This window comes from Coregonus lavaretus (assembly GCF_964263955.1).
Source record: "Coregonus lavaretus genome assembly, chromosome: 12".
Lineage (NCBI taxonomy): Eukaryota > Metazoa > Chordata > Actinopteri > Salmoniformes > Salmonidae > Coregonus > Coregonus lavaretus.
In genome coordinates this window covers 53,389,341-53,409,896 of record NC_139999.1, presented here as the reverse complement: position 1 = coordinate 53,409,896, position 20,556 = coordinate 53,389,341, and the positions used below count along the sequence as shown (strand labels likewise).

At 43.5% G+C, this 20,556-nt stretch overlaps 2 protein-coding genes across 4 annotated transcripts in view; one reads left to right on the top strand and one right to left on the bottom strand.

Moving 5' to 3' along the window:
- The window catches only part of LOC311137967 (replication termination factor 2-like), a 43,455-nt gene extending 29,270 nt beyond the window's left edge, over positions 1 to 14,185 (bottom strand). Inside the window, exons 1-4 of the mRNA XM_084172611.1 lie at positions 13,728 to 14,185; positions 11,979 to 12,073; positions 11,623 to 11,716; positions 11,397 to 11,536 (exon numbers count right to left, since the gene is read on the bottom strand). Coding sequence (XP_084028737.1) covers positions 11,397 to 11,536; positions 11,623 to 11,716; positions 11,979 to 12,073; positions 13,728 to 13,796 — 398 coding nt within the window. The 5' untranslated portion in view covers positions 13,797 to 14,185. The remainder of the gene's footprint in view (positions 1 to 11,396; positions 11,537 to 11,622; positions 11,717 to 11,978; positions 12,074 to 13,727) is intronic.
- Positions 1 to 20,556, top strand: part of LOC311137966 (beta-1,3-galactosyl-O-glycosyl-glycoprotein beta-1,6-N-acetylglucosaminyltransferase 7-like) — a 57,208-nt gene that overhangs the window by 21,618 nt on the left and 15,034 nt on the right. Inside the window, exon 4 of one of the 3 annotated variants that reach the window (XM_084172609.1) lies at positions 18,629 to 20,012. The exons of 1 other annotated variant lie outside the window; for it this stretch is intronic. In XM_084172609.1, coding sequence (XP_084028735.1) covers positions 18,629 to 18,723 — 95 coding nt within the window. In that variant the 3' untranslated portion in view covers positions 18,724 to 20,012. Of the gene's footprint in view, positions 1 to 18,625; positions 20,013 to 20,556 lie in introns of those variants that run through there. One more of the 3 variants, XM_084172608.1, reaches the window with a different exon arrangement.

The window sequence follows — 20,556 nt, the reverse complement described above, 5'->3', positions numbered from 1 at the left end:
GCAAATTGGGATAGGACAGGGTATCATTATCAAGCCAAGCTGCCACTATGGTTCATAGGCTGCGTTAACACAGGCAGTCCAATTCTGATATTTTGCCCAATTATTGGCAAAAGAGCTGATCTGATTGGTCAAAAGAACAGAATTGCCTGTGTAAATGCAGCCATAGTGTTATTGTAGTCAAATGGGATCTGGTGCCAGAAAATCCCCCCCCCCCCAGTGACTTTCAACGTGGCACCGCCATAGAATGCCACCTTTCCAACAAGTCTGTTCGTAAATTTCTGCCCTGCTAGAGCTGCCCCAGTCCTCAGTTGCAACACTCACTACAGAGTTCCAAACTGCCTCTGGAAGCAACGTCAGCACAAGAACTGTTCGTCAGGAGCTTCATGAAATGGGTTTCCATGGCCGAGCAGCCGCACACAAGCCTAAGATCACCATGCACAATGTCAAGCGTTGGCTGGAGTGGTGTAAAGCTTGCCGCCATTGGACTCTGGAGCAGTGGAAAATAGTTATCTGGAGAACGCTACCTGCCCCAATGCATAGTGCCAACTGTAAAGCTTGGTGGAGGAGGAATAATGGTCTGGGTCTGTTTTTCTAGGCCCCTTAGTTCCAGTGAAGGGAAATCTTAACCCTATAGCATACAATGACATTCTAGACAATTCTGTGCTTCCAACTTTGTGGAACGCCCTTTCCTGTTTCAGCATGACAATGCCCCCGTGCACAAAGCGAGGTCCATACAGAAATGGTTTGTTGAGATGGGTGTGGAAGAACTTGACTGTCCTGCACAGAGCCCTGATCTCAACCCCATCAAACACCTTTGGGATGAATTGGAACGCAGACTGCGAGCCAGGCCTAATCGACTATCAGTTCCCGACCTCACTAATGCTTGTGGCTCAATGGAAGCAACTCCCCAGAGCAATGTTCCAACATCTAGTGGAAAGCCTTCCCAGGAGAGTGGAGGCTGTTGTAGCAGCAGATGGGGGACCAACTCCATATTAATGCCCATGTACACATGCTAGCAAATCCAAAGTAACCTACTACTGATGGTTTTCATGTCAAGCTCACCACCCTGCGCCAGTAGATGACGAGTGCAGCAGCGTACTAGCGCTCATTGTGGCACAACGGCAGGGGAGGGGACTTTTTTCAAGATTCATTAAATTTTGCATTGTAAGACAGAAAATAAAATAAAACTTACTATATTTATTTTTACCAATCAAAGGGGCAAAATGCGATACGGACAAAATATCATATCACTATATTTTTCACATTCTTGAAGGTATATGTTTTTTAATAATAAAAGGTTCTAAATATGCTTTATGAGTAGTTCATGATCCTAGGGTGGCAACACAAATTAGAAGTGATTTCAAATGGGCTTTCTCCATTCTGATTGTTTTATACTTTTGAATCCAACTTCAAACTAAAATTATTTTCAGCATTTTCATCCATTTCTGCACATGTATTATCATTTCCACACCATGCCACGCAGGGCTGCATGATATGCAAGAGTTGGAACCGTTTCAGGGAACAGAACCAAAAGCCATAAAAGACGAAATTGAGGACAGAACAGAACCCGAACCGGAAATGAAAGTGATCTATGCTGTTCCGGAACAGAACCGTTATTTTAAAAGCATGTGAACCAGTTAACCTTTTATGTTCCAGGCATTTTTTTCCAATCCCACAAACATCGCAACGAAGTGTCTATGCAAAGCCCTCTGTCACTTAGAAACTGTCTGCCTGCCAGCTGGAAATCTTTGCCAGTGGATGTGTGTATGTAGGCTACCTGCCCCTCCCCTCTGAATCATAGGTTACTGTAGCCTACTGATGACGTTACAAACATGATTCAGAAATTAGGGAGAGACGTTTAAAAGAATGAATTAACTTTTTCAATGCTAGTTAAGGATACTATAGTTATCACATTTCACGTTGGATTTATTAACTACAGAAAGGTAAGACGTGTTTTTAATTCTAGCGCTGCTCTGTACACACAAGCTTGTTAGCTAGCTAGCTAACGTTTGCTCTGGTCCAACGTTAAACGAACTCGGAAGTTCATAGAAGCAACTCCTCCGTAGGTATAATTCTGTGGGCCTAATTCAGATAATGCATGTCATAAGATGCCCAGCGCTTCAAGGCAAGCTTCCTCCATCCACTCTCGCTCTCTCCTCACCTGCAAAATGTCAGTTGCATGTCGGACCCTACACTCTGACTGGCAGCACAATGTTGTGTTTGTCTTTCATTATGATTAAACCATGCAGTTACGACAAAATACAATTAGCTCTTAACAACTTTCCTATACAGATTAAAAATAAATGGATTTCAGAGGTTTAAAAAGGAACATTATAAACTGGGTGGTTTGAGCCATGAATGCTGATTGGCTGACAGCCGTGGTAGATCAGACCATATACCACAGGTATGACAAAGCATGTATTTTTACTGCTCTAATTACGTTGGTAACTAGTTTATAATAGCAATAAGGCACCTTGGGGGTTTGTGGTATATGGCCAATATCCCACGGCTAATGGCTGTATCCAGGCACTCCCTGTTGTGTTGTGCGTAAGAACAGCCCTTTGCCATGGTATATTGGCCATATACCACACCCCCTCGTGCCTTATTGATGAAATATAAACCGTTACTTTCTTGGGGTTCAAACCGGTTCAGAACTTTATTTTGCTGGTCGAAAGAGTGGAACGGAATGAGGGAAAGAATTGTTGTTTAGAACTAAACTTTTGGAAAATAATTTTGGTTCCAACCCCTGATGATATGGGCAAAGAAAATCTAGGCCTAACTCATTTGTGAACCGTAGGAATCATGGAAATATAATGATTATTCTAATTCTATAGCTGGAATATAGTGGGCAGCACCTTGAATACATTTTTGTTTGACATGACAAGAAAATAATAAGCCAGGGAGGAATTACTGACAGGGTAGAAGCCAAAGTGTTGGTCAGTGTTTCCAGGTGACCCTAATTAGATGATATTATATTAAATGTTTCTTACCTCATGTAGCTAGCTAGCAAGCTAACATATTCATGCTTTACCTATTCCTCTATGATCTACATTTTACATTTTAGTAATTTAGCAGACGCTCTTATCCAGAGCGACTTACAGGAGCAATTAGGGTTAAGTGCCTTGCTCAAGGGCACATCGACAGACTTTTCACCTAGTCGGCTCGGGGATTAGAACCAGCGACCTTTCGGTTACTGGCACAACGCTCTTAACCACTAAGCTATCTGCCGCCCCATCTAGATGATACTGTTGCACAAACAGCATGCTTATCAAGGCCTAGACCAGCACTGGTACCAGGCTGTATTAACCTAGCTACTTTTGCGCTGACTCTTAGTACATTAAGCTAGCCAGTTGGGATGGGCACGGTTATACGAATATCCGAACGGACGTTAGTATTCGATTACTTGGGAAACTATAATTTTTCTCAGCTGGCTACTGCTTCTTTACAATGATTTGATGCAGTCAAGACAGGTACTACCAGATGGTATGATAGATAAACAAACTTGCAGTTTGGCTACTTTGCGTCTCCCCCTCCGTGCCTTCAGAAAGTTTTCATACCCCTTGACTTATTCCACATTTTGTTGTGTTACATCCTGAATTCAAAATTGATTAAATATATTTTGTTGTCACCCATCTACATACAATACCCCATAATGACAAAATGAATACATGTTTTTAGAATTTTTTACAAATCTATTGAAAAATATATCTATCCACACCCGAGTCAGAATCACCGTTGGCAGTGATTACAGCTGTGTCTTTATGTCCCTAAGAGCTTGGCACACCTGGATTGTATAATACTTGCACAATATTATTTTTAAAACTCTGACAAGTTTGAGCTTGACTCAAATAGGTTGTTGATCATTGCTAGACAGCCACTTTCAAGTCTTGTCATAGATTTACAAGCCAATTTAAGTCAAAGCTGTAACTAGGCCACTCAGGAACATTTGATGTCTTCTTGGTAAGCAACTCCAGTGTATATTTGGCCTTGTGTTTTAGGTTATTGTCCTGCTGAAACCACAATAAATACTATTATTGCACCCAGAGTGAGTCCATGCAACTTTGACATTATAGGGTATTGTATGTAGGCCAGATACACAAAATCTCAATTTATTCCATTTTAAATTCAGGCTGTAACACAACAAAATGTGGAAAAAGTAAAGGGGCGTGAATACATTAAGGTACTGTAGACTGTCACACACACCGGTCCCTGCTCCTCGATCCCCCCCACCCATCCAAGAAACTCTGTGGCGCAGCGCACCAGCTTTCTCTCGAGTCGCGCAAACAAGTCTCCATTGAATAAAACAAAACATGTATTTCGACTATCCGGATATCCAAACAAATATAATATATTTGAATAGTGAAATCATTTCAAATGCCCATCCCTACTAGCCAGCTAACTAGCGTTTAGCATTAGCGGAAAACACAAATTATTTTAGCAACAACTTGCTAAGAGACAAACTAACAAATAGTAGTTTGCAGACAGTAAGATACACAAACTAAGTGTAATTATAGAATGCTTGTGGAAAGCAGCATGTTACCAACATCTTGTTGCATCGATCTGACCATGCAGAATGCAGAGTGAATGGCAATAAATGACCCTGTGGTAGAGCAACTGTGCTCTCTGAGTGACAGGGGGCAGTACTTGGTGTTGTTAGCTGCATGAGGAAAGGGAGAAAGATGACTTGAGTATCAAACAGAGTAAACTATAAAACCTGTCCGTGCATCAATACCGGTATATAGTAGAATGCAGTATATCGCCCAGCCCTACCTAGGGCTCGATCTGTGCACCTGTCTGCATGTGACACCCATATCAGATTTGCGCATTCACACTGATGTAGCGGTAAATGAAGATGGCTGCCATCTTGCGAGCTTCGACCCAACTTCGCTATTTTGTGATTATTTTGGTGTTTATCTTTACTTTTTTAGCATGAAATGTATCCCCTATCATTTCTTATGATCGACAAGAACTTTTGAACATCAGATCGGCAGTTATTAACCTCAATTCCGGCTTCAATTCTGGGCTCCCAATTGTCGAGCTACACAAGAGGAAATGCCAGCGAAAAAGAGGCAGGTGAGGGGGAGTCCTGGTGAGATTAAGGCAAAGGGAAAACCGGCCACCTCTTCCCTCCATTCTATTGGCCAGTCACTTGATAATAAGATGGGTGACCTCTGATCGCAGATTTGCCATCAACGGGACTCTCGTAACTGCAGTATTCTCTGCTTTACTGAAACATGGCTATCCAACTCAATGGATTCTCCATTCACCGAGCAGACAGGACATTGGATTCAGGGAAATCGAGGAGGGGTTTGACTCTATATCAACAGAGAATGGTGTGTTAACTCCAGCGTAGTGGAAGTCTCTAACCATTGTTCACCCGTCTTGGAATACCTGATGATCAAATGCCGACCCTTCTACCACCTACATCAACTCATCATCCCAGACACCCTAGACTTAGGGCTGGGCGATATACAGTTGAAGTCGGAAGTTTACATACACCTTAGCCAAATACATTTAAACTCAGTTTTTCACAATTCCTGACATTTAATCCTAGTAAAAATTCCATGTCTTAGGTCAGTTAGGATCACCACTTTATTTTAAGAATGTGAAATGTCAGAATAATAGTAGAGAATTATTTATTTCAGCTTTTATTTATTTCAGCTTTTATTTATTTCATCACATTCCCAGTGGGTCAGAAGTTTACATACACTCAATTAGTATGTGGTAGCGTTGCCTTTAAATTGTTTGGGTCAAACATGTTGGGTAGCCTTCCACAAGCTTCCCACAATAAGTTGGGTGAATTTTGGCCCATTCCTCCTGACAGAGGTGGTGTAACTGAGTCAGGTTTGTAGGCCTCCTTGCTCGCACACGCTTTTTCAGTTCTGCCCACACATTTTCTATAGGATTGAGGTCAGGGTTTTGTGATGGCCACTCCAATACATTGACTTTGTTGTCCTTAAGGCATTTTGCCACAACTTTGGAAGTATGTTTGGGGTCATTGTCCATTTGGAAGACCCATTTGCAACCAAGCTTTAACCTCCTGACTGATGTCTTGAGATGTTGCTTCAATATATCCACATAATTTTCCTTCCTCATGATGCCATCTATTTTGTGAAGTGCACCAGTCCCTCCTGCAGCAAAGCACCCCCACAGCATGATGCTGCCACCCCCGTGCTTCACGGTTGGGATAGTGTTCTTCGGCTTGCAAGCACCCCCTTTTTCCTCTAAACATAACGATGGTCATTATGGCCAAACAGTTCATCAGACTAGAGGACATTTCTCCAAAAAGTACGATCTTTGTCCCCATGTGCAGTTGCAAACCGTAGTCTGGCTTTTTTTAATGGAGGATTTGGAGCAGTGGCTTCTTCCTTGCTGAGCGGCCTTTCAGGTTATGTCGATATGCAGTATGTTATGTCGATATGTGGATATAGATACTTTTGTACCTGTTTCCTCCAGCATCTTCACAAGGTCCTTTGCTGTTATGGGATTGATTTGCACTTTTCGCACCAAAGTACGTTCATCTCTAGGAGACAGAACGCGTCTCCTTCCTGAGCGGTATGATGGCTGCGTGGTCCCATAGTGTTTACACTTGCGTACTATTGTTTGTACAGATGAACGTAGTACCTTCAGGCATTTGGAAATTGCTCCCTAGGATGAACCAGACATGTGAAGGTCCACAATTTTTTTCTGGAGGTCTTGGCTGATTTCTTTGGATTTTCCCATTTTGTCTAGCAAAGAGGCACTGAGTTTGAAGGTAGGCCTTGAAATACATCCACAGGTACACCTCCAATTGACTCAAAATTATGTCAATTAGCCTATCAGAAGCTTCTAAAGCCATGACATCATTTTCTGGAATTTTCCAAGCCGTTTAAAAGGCACAGTCAACTTAGTGTATGTAAACTTCTGACCCACTGGAATTGTGATACAGTGAATTATAAGTGAAATAATCTGTCTGTAAACAATTGTTGGAAAAATTACTTGTGTCATGCACAAAGTAGATGTCCTATCCGACTTGCCAAAACTATAGTTTGTTAACAATACATTTGTGGAGTGGTTGAAAAACAAGTTTTAATGACTCCAACCTAAGTGTATGTAAACTTCCGACTATCTTTATCAGCTGGATTGGCTGTCGTTGCAATTCGTTGGAAATCGCTATTATTTGTATTCTGGTAATAGATGGCCAATGGGATTTGTTGCGTTTTTGGCGCCCCCTTGTTTACTAAGTCTGTAATACCATAAATCCCGGTGTGGGAGAAGGGCGGTATGAGGATATGAAAATCTGGATACTGCCCAACCCTAACTAAAACCAAACCAAACTGTGTAGAAATTATAATAGACCTACTGTATATATACAGTTTCTTGACTGTCCAGCTCGTTAATAATCACTGCACACAATCAATGGACATACATTCATAGCATTTCATGACTGTCCAGCTTGCTAATAATCACTAGACAGTCAGGGAGCATCGGAAATTCCCAAAAACGATGGATAGAAGTCTATTTTTAGCACATTTTGACATTAAGGAAATATAACACATTTTCAGTGCGGCACTCCAGATCTCGCTGAAGACCGAATCCGGCCCCCGGAGCAAGATTAGTTCAGCACCCCTGCTTTACACACACACACAAAATCGTCATATACTCTGCTGCCACTCCGTTTATCATACATCCTGATGCCTAGTCACCTTACCCCTATACATAAACAGTAATCCTTCTACCCCCCAATAAAAAAAAAAAAAGGGTGGTTGTCCCACTGGCTATCCTAAGTTGAATGCATCAATTTGTAAGTCGCTCTGGATAAGAGCGTCTGCTAAATTACTTAAATGTAAATGTATGTGCCACACCCGTTGCTGACAGGTGTATAAAATCGAGCACACAGCCATGCAATCTCTAGACAAACATTGGCAGTAGAATGGCCTTACTGAAGAGCTCAGTGACTTTCAACGTGGCACCGTCATAGGATGCCACCTTTCCATTAAGTCTGTTTGTCAAATGTCTGCCCTGCTAGAGCTGCCCCGGTCAACTGTAAGTGCTGTTATTGTGAAGTGGAAACGTCTAGGAGCAACAACGAGAAGTGGTAGGCCACACAAGCTCACAGAACGGGACCGCCAAGTAATGACGCGCGTAACAATCGTCTGTCCTTGGTTGCAACACTCACTACCGAGTTCCAAACTGCCTCTAGAAGCAACGTCAGCACAAGAACTGTTCGTCGGGAGCTTCATGAAATGGGTTTCCATTGCCAAGCAGCCACACACTAGCCTAAGATCACCATGCGCAATGCCAAGCGTCGGCTGGAGTGGTGTAAAGCTCGCCGCCATTGGACTCTAGAGCAGTGGAAACGCGTTCTCTGGAGTGATCACGCTTCACCATCTGGCAGTCCGACAGACAAATCTGGGTTTGGAGGATGCCAGGTGAACGCTACCTGCCCGAATGAATAGTGGGAACTGTAAAGTTTGGTGGATGAGGAATAATGGTCTGGGGCTGTTTTTCACGGTTCGGGTTAGGCCCCTCAGTTCCAGTGAAGGGAAATCTTAACGCTACAGCATACAATGACAGTCTAGACCATTCTGTGCTTCCAACTTTGTGGCAACAGTTTGGGGAAGGCCCTTTCCTGTTTCAGCATGACAATGCCTCCGTGCATAAAGCGAGGTCCATACAGAATTGTTTTTTCAAGATCAATGTGTAAGAACTTGACTGGCCTAATCGCCCAACATCAGTGCCCGACCTCACTAATGTTCTTGTGGCTGAATGGAAGCAAGTCCCCGCAGCAATCTTCCAACATCTAGTGGAAAGCCTTCCCAGAAGAGTGGAGGCTGTTATAGCAGCAAGGGGGGGGACCAACTCCATATTAATGCGCATGATTTTGGAATTAAATGTTCGACGAGCAGGTGTCCACATAATTTTGGTCATTTTGTGCATCTCCAGTATCCCGGCACACTATAAATATGGTATTGGCACTGACCTGTATACAGTGGGGAAAAAAAGTATTTAGTCAGCCACCAATTGTGCAAGTTCTCCCACTTAAAAAGATGAGAGAGGCCTGTAATTTTCATCATAGGTACACGTCAACTATGACAGACAAAATGAGAAAAAAAAATCCAGAAAGTTACATTGTAGGATTTTTAATGAATTTATTTGCAAATTATGGTGGAAAATAAGTATTTGGTCAATAACAAAAGTTTCTCAATACTTTGTTATATACCCTTTGTTGGCAATGACACAGGTCAAACGTTTTCTGTAAGTCTTCACAAGGTTTTCACACACTGTTGCTGGTATTTTGGCCCATTCCTCCATGCAGATCTCCTCTAGAGCAGTGATGTTTTGGGGCTGTCTCTAGGTAACACAGACTTTCAACTTCCTCCAAAGATTTTCTATGGGGTTGAGATCTGGAGACTGGCTAGGCCACTCCAGGACCTTGAAATGCTTCTTACGAAGCCACTCCTTCGTTGCCCGGGCGGTGTGTTTGGGATCATTGTCATGCTGAAAGACCCAGCCACGTTTCATCTTCAATGCCCTTGCTGATGGAAGGAGGTTTTCACTCAAAATCTCACGGTACATGGCCCCATCCATTCTTTCCTTTACACGGATCAGTCGTCCTGGTCCCTTTGCAGAAAAACAGCCCCAAAGCATGATGTTTCCACCCCCATGCTTCACAGTAGGTATGGTGTTCTTTGGATGCAACTCAGTTTTTACTAAAAAAGTTCTATTTTGGTTTCATCTGACCATATGACATTCTCCCAATCCTCTTCTGGATCATCCAAATGCACTCTAGCAAACTTCAGACGGGCCTGGACATGTACTGGCTTAAGCAGGGGGACACGTCTGGCACTGCAGGATTTGAGTCCCTGGCAGCGTAGTGTGTTACTGATGGTAGGCTTTGTTACTTTGTTCCAGCTCTCTGCAGGTCATTCACTAGGTCCCCCTGTGTGGTTCTGGGATTTTTGCTCACCGTTCTTGTGATCATTTTGACCCCACGGGGTGAGATCTTGCATGGAGCCCCAAATCGAGGGAGATTATCAGTGGTCTTGTATGTCTTCCATTTCCTAATAATTGCTCCCACAGTTGATTTCTTCAAACCAAGCTGCTTACCTATTGCAGATTCAGTCTTCCCAGCCTGGTGCAGGTCTACAATTTTGTTTCTGGTGTCCTTTGACAGCTCTTTGGTCTTGGCCATAGTGGAGTTTGGAGTGTGACTGTTTGAGGTTGTGGACAGGTGTCTTTTATACTGATAACAAGTTCAAACAGGTGCCATTAATACAGGTAACGAGTGGAGGACAGAGGAGCCTCTTAAAGAAGAAGTTACAGGTCTGTGAGAGCCAGAAACCTTGCTTGTTTGTAGGTGACCAAATACTTATTTTCCACCATAATTTGCAAATAAATTCATTAAAAATCCTACAATGTGATTTTCTTGATTTTTTTTCTTCTCAATTTGTCTGTCATAGTTGACGTGTACCTATGATGAAAATTACAGGCCTCTCTCGTCTTTTGAAGTGGGAGAACTTGCACAATTGGTGGCTGACTAAATACTTTTTTTCCCCACTGTATAGCTTACTTACTTTCTCGTGTTCTTCTTATTTCTATTTCTTGTGTGGTTTTTTTTCTACATTACTTTATAGTACTATAGATATTGATTACTGAATTGTTGGAAAAGAGCTTGCAAGAAAAGCATTTCACTGTACTTGTGCACAGTACTTGAAACTTGAAATGAGTTAACAGACCAATAAGAGAGTTCCAAACCTCTCAGCCAATAACAGCTCGTTTACATTTTCCCCCTCCCCACTCAGACCACCCCCAGACAGTCCTAGTAAAATTATTGCTTGAGAAATGTATATTTTCTAACAAGCTACTTTTGTTTCTTTTTGACCATTTTAATTGAAAACATTTACAGTAAGGTTCTTAAATTGTTATCAAGAAGGGATTTAAATATTGAGATAAAAAAAAAAAAGGCTGCACTGGACAACAACAACTAACATTGGGGCAATGCACAAATACTGTAGTGGCTCACATCAACACTCAGAATCTCATCGCTATAGTTTATCACTGAGGCCTACTGCACATACCCTGGTCCCAGATCTGTTTGTGAAAGGGAGTTAAAATTATAGCACAAACATGCTGGCACTCAGGCTATAGGCTAATGCACATGATTCAGTGCCAGAACTCAGCATGATGCAGACATTGTGAGATGATACTGCCGGGTCTAAATGCAACACTCTACGCTTGTCATTGAAAGGCATTGATAAGATGCCGAGACATTGATGAGATGCATATATATAGGGCCATATTCATTAGTGCACATTTAGCAAAGGAAACAAGCCTTTCAAATTCAGGTAGGTCCCTCACACATTAGTGATGAAGAGATCCATGTGGAATGACATGCACGCACACACACCCCGTACCTATGTTTGCCATTCATCTCCAGGCCCACCACAGGACAGATGAACATGGCACAGTGCATGTCCTCATAGCGGTCCCCTTTGGTGTTCCTCCTCTCGCCCTCCCAGGCTGGGTTGTCAGTCAGGTTCAGCTCCTTTATATCCTGTGGAATGACACACACAACTTTGAGTCACTTTAGATAATGCAATGATATGTGGCCTCAGCTGAAATCATGGAGAATTACCATACCTTAATGCCACGAAGGTGTGATACAACCTCGCTGTTGGGTCTATCGGCAGATTTATCCAGAAGGTACTCAATCACGGCATCTTTGTTATAAAGTCTGTAAGAAAGAATAGCATTTCGATTACAGAATCCATGTGTGATAGAAGTATCTAAAAGTAACTTATACCTAACTACTAGTATTCAGCTCCATTTAATGCTGCACGCAATTTTAATAATATGCTAGATGATATCAAATGATTCAATAGGGCCAGCTAAGAGAATGATAATGCCAACACAAAAGATTGTAGATAGCTAGATACATAATGGTGTCATACTATATGACTAGTTCACAACAACAAACTGATGAAAAAAGTTCTCACCTTCCCAGATCACAAGCAACAATAGGGCGCCTGAGTTTCTCTGTACTGAGAGCACAGTACTTCCACTGGGCAGCAAGCGCTGCATTTTTGTCAACCTGTAGTGAAGAAAGATTTACACATTCAATTTAGCTTCTGCCCACCGAACTGTTCCGTTGCATTTGGTTATATCTGAAATACTTCGCTTGCAAGAGTAGTGATAGAGGGGGAACAGCCATGCAGCAACTCTGTGATTGAGATGCAGGTCCACTGCACTAACGTTAGCTACCACCTGTGCCATAAAGCTCCTTGTTAGCTAGCCCAATAATGGCCTAAAAGAGCCTAACGTTACTCCTTAGTCCAAGAACCTTACATGTTCTGTTTCGGTTCTAGAAACATAAATCACGCTGCCTACACACATCACACACACACACACACACACACACTAGCAAAGACTGACAGACAGGCATACACTGGAATACATTTCTGCGTGACAGAGTGAGGGCTTTGACATAGACGCCTTGTTGCGTTTTTTGTGAAAAAATGCCCCAATTGTAAAATAATGTTATTAACCGGTCCCCATGCTTTTAAAATAACGGGTCTTTGTTCCGGAACAGTGTAGATCACTTTCACTCCCGTTTCTGATCTTCAAAAATTGTCGTTATTTTCTGGTTCTGTTCCCAGAACCGGTTCCAACACCTGGTTTAAACACAGTTGCAGCTGACAGTATTTTTCAGTGACAACACCTTTGGCGTCAGTCTTCCTTTTACACACAGGTAAAAGCGGCAGGTAGCTTAAGTGGTTAAGAGCGTAGTGCCAGTAACCGAAAGAAAAAAAAAAAGGTTGTTCGGAGACTCACATCGCTAATTAGCAAAGGTAGCTAGCTAGTCCACTCTGTATCGTCTGTTTTCCGTTACAAAGCGCTGTAACATGGAGATATTGCCGTGTGGGAACACTAACCCTATATAAATGGTGTGTAGTAATTTAACCTTAAGTTTTTTGAAAATGATTTCTCTCTGATATGAAAGGTTGCTCCGTTCCTTCTGTTTCCACGGACCTCAACTATGCGTGTTAACGTTTAGAGCAGGGTTCTTCAATTCCGGTCCTGGAAGGCCGAAACACTTCTGTTTTTTATTTCTCTACCTGGTAGTTATTTGCACTCACCTGGTGTCCCAGGTCTAAATTAGCCCCTGATTAGAAGGAGAGGATGAAAAATAGGTGTTTCGGCCCTCCAGGACCGGAATTGAAGAACCCTGGTTTAGAGCAAGCGTTGGGGCTCTTAACTAAACTCCCTCGGTCAGAATATATCATCGTCATTGACGACGTCAATAGGCGCTAAAGCTAAAGCAGTTCGCGTTTATGAATGGGGTACATGTTAGCTACGTGCCAAAGCATCTCAGCTATGTTTTATGTTGATGGTTTGTTATTGCTGAGACTCGGAGGCTATCTGACATGAAATGCTACCTATTAGCTGATTGTGTGAGCACGGCGTATTAACGAGCTAACGTTAGCTAGTTAATAAACGAAAGCTAGCTAGCTAGCTAAATGTATAAATGTAATGTATCTAACATTAGTTCAGTTTGGGTGGACTCACGCTTCCCTGATTTTAACAAAACACCCCGAACGTTAGCTAGCTAAGCCAGTTAGTTAGCTAAACGTGTAAACACCCGTTAGCAAATAAAATACTAACAAGCTAACGCGTGTTGGACAGACAGTTAGCTCGTTTATTTTACGCCTGCTACGTTAAGGCTAGCTAGCTATAACACTACATACCTTCTCAACTTTCTTTGGGCCTTTTACCAACTCATGCCTTTTAGGAATAGTTCCACCATCACATCCCATTTTGACAAATAGCAGAAAAGTTATTGGCCTGCCCTGTTGGAGAAAACCCGAGCAGCCTGGTTATAAACAAATAATATAATCTTCTTCGTGTGCATTTCCGGCAGACTAGACGCTGTGTTGCACATTGCTGCCTTTCGCAGGTCGGAGTGCGGATTGCACATTTTGGTCACAAGGGGAAGGGACATTTTTTAAAATTGCACCAACATCTAACCCTGCACCTTACGTATACACTATCCCCAAAACCCACCACTCCATCGCACTACTTTGGCCCTAAATGATCCAACACCAGGCCTTCGGCCTGGGAGGATGGAACCCCATCTCTCAAAACTTCCTGTAGATCTTATGCACTAAAATCTCGCACACCCAAATATGTTTCTGCTGCTGCAACTACCACACCTATTTTCTGTGATTTCCGCTCCATCAGTGCAGTTCAGTTGATCACCATGGCTATACACGCAAGAAATCCAACCTTACTAAAACTAATCCTCTCTCGCAGTGGCCATAAGAGGTCATAACTATGTATTTTACTGGTTGAAATCTGGTCGGGACGTCTTATTGACAGATTGACATCTTTTTAATTGTATCTTTGATGTCATGAAAAATACGTCTTATTTTCGTTGATATCAGTTTTTTGGTTTAAATCTGATTGAACTATTGACCAGTTATCTAAATGCTACTAAATTAATTGACACCAATCTAAATAAACATGTGCATAGTGTTTGTGGGCCATGCACCCATTGCATATAAGACACTAGAACCATTACAATGATAGAAATTGGAGTAATGTTATTTTTCAGCAGAGTTTGCATGATTCAGCTTAGCACACTTGGCAAACAACCAGCTGGCAGAGCGCACCAAAGCGGGTTAGGGTCTCGTGGTATACTGCAACATGCTGGGCTCGGGCCTATTTCATTTGAGACTTGGAGGACTCGACTCTGACTTTATGCGGGCCGAGCTCCTCCCGAGTCCGGCAGAATCATATTACTCTGGGCTCCGGCTACTGGTACTCGGGTCGAGTCCTCTTCAGTTTATCCGGCCCGATTAACCTTTTCAGTATTAGGGCCATTCGGCAGATGATGAAAGACCAATTTTAAAAAAACAATACATGGGATCTATTTCACCTCCAAGTCATCGAATTTGCTAGGTCATTAAAAGCTCAAATCTGTGACAGTCTCTGCGGTCCTATAGCTATCAGAGATGGTTTCTAATTTAGAGAATCTCCAATGCTATAAATGCTTTTGCTTTTACTACAGGCGGTGGCAGTGTTTTTCGTAGTTGCAGTCCATCCAATTGAAAAGTGCACATTCACTTCCACACTTCCCATGTGGCTCAGTAAGTGTGGAAATGTATGCACTCATACTGTCCTTGCTACAGGCAGCTAGATTTCGGTATGTAATTTTCGCCTGTAGCTCAGCACCTGAAGCAAGGATATGCATATTCTTGATATAATTTGAATGGAAACACTTTGAAGTTTGTGGAAATTTGAAATTAATGTAGGAGAATATAACACATTAGATCTGGTAAAAGATAATACAAACAAAAAAACATGTGTTTTCTATTTTTTTGTTGTTGCATCATTTTTGAAATGCAAGAGAAAGGCCAGAAAGTGATGTAGAATTCTAGATGTAATTTAGATGTTGTCCACCAGATGGCAGCAGTGTGTGTGCAATGTTTCAGACTGATCCAGTGAAGAATTACATCAAATCAAATCAAATCAAATTGTATTGGTCACATGCGCCGAATACAACAGGTGCAGACATTACAGTGAAATGCTTACTTACAGCCCTTAACCAACAGTGCATTTATTTTAAACAAAAAAAGTAAAAAATAAAACAACAACAACAAAAAAAAGTGTTGAGAAAAAAAAGAGCAGAAGTAAAATAAAGTGACAGTAGGGAGGCTATATATACAGGGGGGTACCGTTGCAGAGTCAATGTGCGGGGGCACCGGCTAGTTGAGGTAGTTGAGGTAATATGTACATGTGGGTAGAGTTAAAGTGACTATCACTACACAATATTTTGTATCAAGTCTGCTAGGAGTTTTCCCAAATGTGCCGAATTGGTTTTCAAGTATATAACTATAGAGAACATACAAAAATGCTATGGTAATACAATATTTAAGTTTGCACACTCCCAGGAATGTCATAAATGATGGATTATTAGCTTCCCTACAGAAAAGACACTAACCTTCACACATCTAGATGGCCGGGCGGGGTGGGTGTGGATTCAGAGGTCAAACTGTAGAACCTAGTTCATACATTTGAATATAAAAATTGATTTTTCAAACAAAACTACACTACATTTTATCTCTGGGTCCCTCAGGATGACAAATCAGAGCAAGATTACTGGTTTGGTACCAGTTGCCGTGATAAAAGTGTTTTGTTGTTGTGCACTATCCTCAAACAATAGCATGGTACTTTTTAGCTGTAATAGCTACTGTAAATTGGACACTGCAGTTAGATTAACAAGAATTTAAGCTTTCTGCCCATATAAGACATGTCGATGTCCTGGAAAGTTGGCTGTTGTTTACAACACCATTCTTGTCACATATCGCATATTGAGCAACAACCGTCCCGTATAAGGGACACCGATCCCGTAGAGGTTAATGAGGTCTGGTCACTTGCTGTGTGTGTTGGTTTCTAATGGTAATCTGTTGTCTGTGTTAGCTAATCGCACTGTTTATTGTGCTGCACATTTTCTTCTGTTCTACTGAATGCTGTTTTGATGTTCTATTATAACAAAAAAAAATATCAGAAGTGAACAAATAACACGTAGGCCTATGTCTTTCATTTCAATACCCTACTACAATTCACCAGGATTGACAAAACCCAATTTTTATCGCATTAATAAAAAAAAAGTAAAAAAAAAAATCCTTCAATAATTATTCCTGAATTATTGCACCTGAATTTGACCCTGAAAATATGGCTATTATATTATCCCATAAAGCTTTTAAGCAATTAACATAATGTATGCAGTCATTTTATTTTAATTTCAGTAGCTAAATAAGGAGGTAGGTATATCGGCTAAAACTTGGTAGCTAGAGATGGGAGAGAGTACCGGGCGACACAGAGCGTAACGAGTGACGGTGGATGGTGGTTAGAAGAGCTTGCTTATTTGAAATGGAAAAGTGTCACGGTACCTATCAATAAAGAAGAACATCAAGACGCGCTCTGTGGGATGCACTGTTGAGCTCTACATCCCGAGGGGTTGGTGCTGATTGTACGGAGATTGTGACAGCCGGTTAAATTGTGTCCCTTGAGAAGGCAAGAACAAGATGTATGTCAGGAGAAGTGCAGTATTATCATAAGGAGACGTATACTTGGAATACGGAGGAGGAATGGATGGTTGGAAAAAGAGAGGCAGAGGAGGTCTAAGAGAGTGAGGGGGGAAGAGGGTGAGATTGAGTCGGTTAAAAATGGCGGGAAAAAGGGAGATGGTTTGTTAAAGAAGAATGGTAGAAAGTGTAAACAGAGTGAGCTGAAGACAGGAGGAGAAATGGAAGTGAATGAGGGCGAAGTATTGGTGGTAGGTGTGGTGAAGTTCTTGGAGCCCGAGGATTGCACCGAGGGTCAGGATAAAGACGATTCTGTGACAGTATGAGTTAAGTTTTTTGGAAAAAGTGGAACCTTGTCTTTTGGCTGATCAATTAGTGGTTTCAGGGCGGGTGAAAACAGAGTTGGGTGCTGTGGAATTGGTGAGGGTAACCAGAAGTGGTCTTGTGATAATTGTTTGTGTTTCTGCTCGTCAGAGGGTGCAGGCACTCCGCATTAAACGGATGGGGGAAAGAGATGTGAATTGTTTTGAAGAAAAGGGCGCCATTGAAAGGAGTGATTACTGGGGTAGCAGGAAATGTAAAAGTTGACTAACTGAAGGGGAAGATTCCCGGTGTTTGTGATGCTCGTCGTTTGGTGTGACGCAGACAGGGTGGTGTGAGTGGTGAAACGTCATTTTCTGTTCTTTTGCCTGACAAAGTGATGTTAGGATATATAAGTTTTCCTGTATGAACTTTTGTGCCGAATACATTACGTTGTTACAGGTGTCAAGCTTATGGGCGTGTGGCAGCAGTGTGTAGGAGGGAGGTTCCTAGGTGTGAGAAGTGTGCAGAAAGGCATGAGACAAAGGAATGTGTAGCATTGGGGAAGTACTGGTATGTGTTAATTGTAGGGGTGCCCATGGGGCTGGGGATCAGAAATGTCCCGTGCGAGAGAGGCAGGTTGGGTTTACAGGGTTAGAGTAATGCAGAAGTTGTCATATGCTGAGGCAGTGAAGAAAGTAGAGGAAGATGGGTCAAGGGGGAGGGATCCTGAGAGGAGTGGTGTGAGTAGTAGATCTGTACCAGTACAGAGGGATAGGCCAAAAAGTGATATATGTTTCAGTAAGATTGGATTTTTGGAATTTATAGCAATGGTTATCAACTGTACTGCAGGGATGGAACGTAAGTCACAGAAAATAGAGCTTGTGGTGGCAGCTGCAGAGAGGTATTTGGGTGTGTGTCACGCCCTGACCCGGAGAGACTGTTATTCTCTAGGTATTTTGGTCAGGGTGTGAAACTCTATGTATTGTATTTCTATGTTTGGCCGGGTGTGGTTCCCAATCAGAGGCAGCTGTCGCTCGTTGTCTCTGATTGGGGATCATACTTAGGCAGCCAGATTTCCTGCCTGGGTTGTGGGTTCTTGTTTGTGTTCCTGTTTGGCTTGTTTCGTGTATAGCCCATAGGGCTTCACGGTTTCATTGCTTTTGTTGTTTTGTCAAGTGTTTCTCTTCACTAATAAACATGTACGCATACCACGCTACACCTTGGTCTGACCCGTCTCTCAACGATCGTGACAGAAGATCCCACCACCAACGGACCAAGCAGCGTGCCCAGGAGCAGCAGACACCCTGGACACAGGTGGAGGAGCAGAGATCATGGACTTGGGGGGAGATAAGAGAGGATCTGGCCAAGCATATGGAGGCCCTGAAAGGGATGAGGGTGGAGAAGGTGAGTGTAGCCGATAAAGGACCCTGGGCGAAGGAGGAGGCCCAGGTAGGAGAGAAACAATGACTTAAAAGGTTGCGATCACGAAGAAAGCCTGAGAAGCAGCCCCAATACAATTTTTTTTGGGGGCACACGGGTTGGTTGGCGGAGCCAGGGTTCAGAGCAGAGCCAACTCCCCGTATTCGCCCTAAGAAGCATGTGACCGTGCAGGCTCTGTGTTGTGCGGAGATATGCACTGTGTCGCCAGTGCGCCGGCACAGTCCAGTGCATCCTGTGCCAATGCCACGCACGTACCGTGCGGAAGTGGGCATCCAGCCAGGACGGGTTGTGCCAGCTCTACGCTCCAGACCTCCAGAATGCCTCCACAGCCCGGTACGGCCTGTGCTAGCTCCTTGCACCAAACCAGTGGTGCCTGTCGCCAGCCCGGTACGCCCCGTACCTGCTCCCCGCACCAAACCAGTGGTGCGCGTATCCAGTCCGGTACGGCCCGTGCCAGCTCCTCGCACCAAACCAGTGGTGCCTGTCACCAGCCCGGTACGCCCCGTACCTGCTCCCCGCACCAAACCAGTGGTGCGCGTCTCCAGTTCGGTACGGCCCGTGCCAGGTCCTCGCACCAAACCAGTGGTGCCTGTCGCCAGCCCGGTACGCCCCGTACCTGCTCCCCGCACCAAACCATCTGGCTGTGTATACGGCGGAGCTGATGGCCATACTGTTGGCCATGCAGTGGGTGGAGGAAGTCAAACAAGACAGAGTAGTTATTTGCTCTGATTCATGTGCAGTGTTAATGAGTCTCCAGTCCTTTAGCTCACGTAGCAGACAAGACCAGCTTTATTTTACATTTACATTTTAGTCATTTAGCAGACGCTCTTATCCAGAGCGACTTACAGGAGCAATTAGGGTTAAGTGCCTTGCTCAAGGGCACATTTACGTCATTTAGCAGACGCTCTTATCCAGAGCGACTTACAAATTGTTGCATTCACCCTATAGCCAGTGGGAAAACCACTTTACACTTTTTTATTTTATTTTTATTTTTATTTTTATTTATTTTTGGGGGGGGTAGAAGGATTACTTTATCCTATCCCAGGTATTCCTTAAAGAGGTGGGGTTTCAAATGTCTCCGGAAGGTGGTGAGTGACTCCGCTGTCCTGGCGTCGTGAGGGAGCTTGTTCCACCATTGGGGTGCCAGAGCAGCGAACAGTTTTGACAGGGCTGAGCGGGAACTATGCTTCCGCAGAGGAAGGGGAGCCAGCAGGCCAGAGGTGGATGAACGCAATGCCCTCGTTTGGGTGTAGGGACTGATCAGAGCCCGAAGGTACGGAGGTGCCGTTCCCCTCACTGCTCCATAGGCAAGCACCATGGTCTTGTAACGGATGCGAGCTTCAACTGGAAGCCAGTGGAGTGTGCGGAGGAGGGGGGTGACGTGAGAGAACTTGGGAAGGTTGAACACCAGACGGGCTGCGGCATTCTGGATGAGTTGTAGGGGTTTAATGGCACAGGCAGGGAGGCCAGCCAACAGCGAGTTGCAGTAATCCAGACGGGAGATGACAAGTGCCTGGATTAGGACCTGTGCCGCTTCCTGTGTAAGGCAGGGTCGTACTCTCCGAATGTTGTAGAGCATGAACCTGCAGGATCGGGTCACCGCCTTGATGTTAGCGGAGAACGACAGGGTGTTGTCCAGGGTCACGCCAAGGCTCTTCGCACTCTGGGAGGAGGACACAACGGAGTTGTCAACCGTGATGGCGAGATCATGGAACGGGCAGTCCTTCCCCGGGAGGAAGAGCAG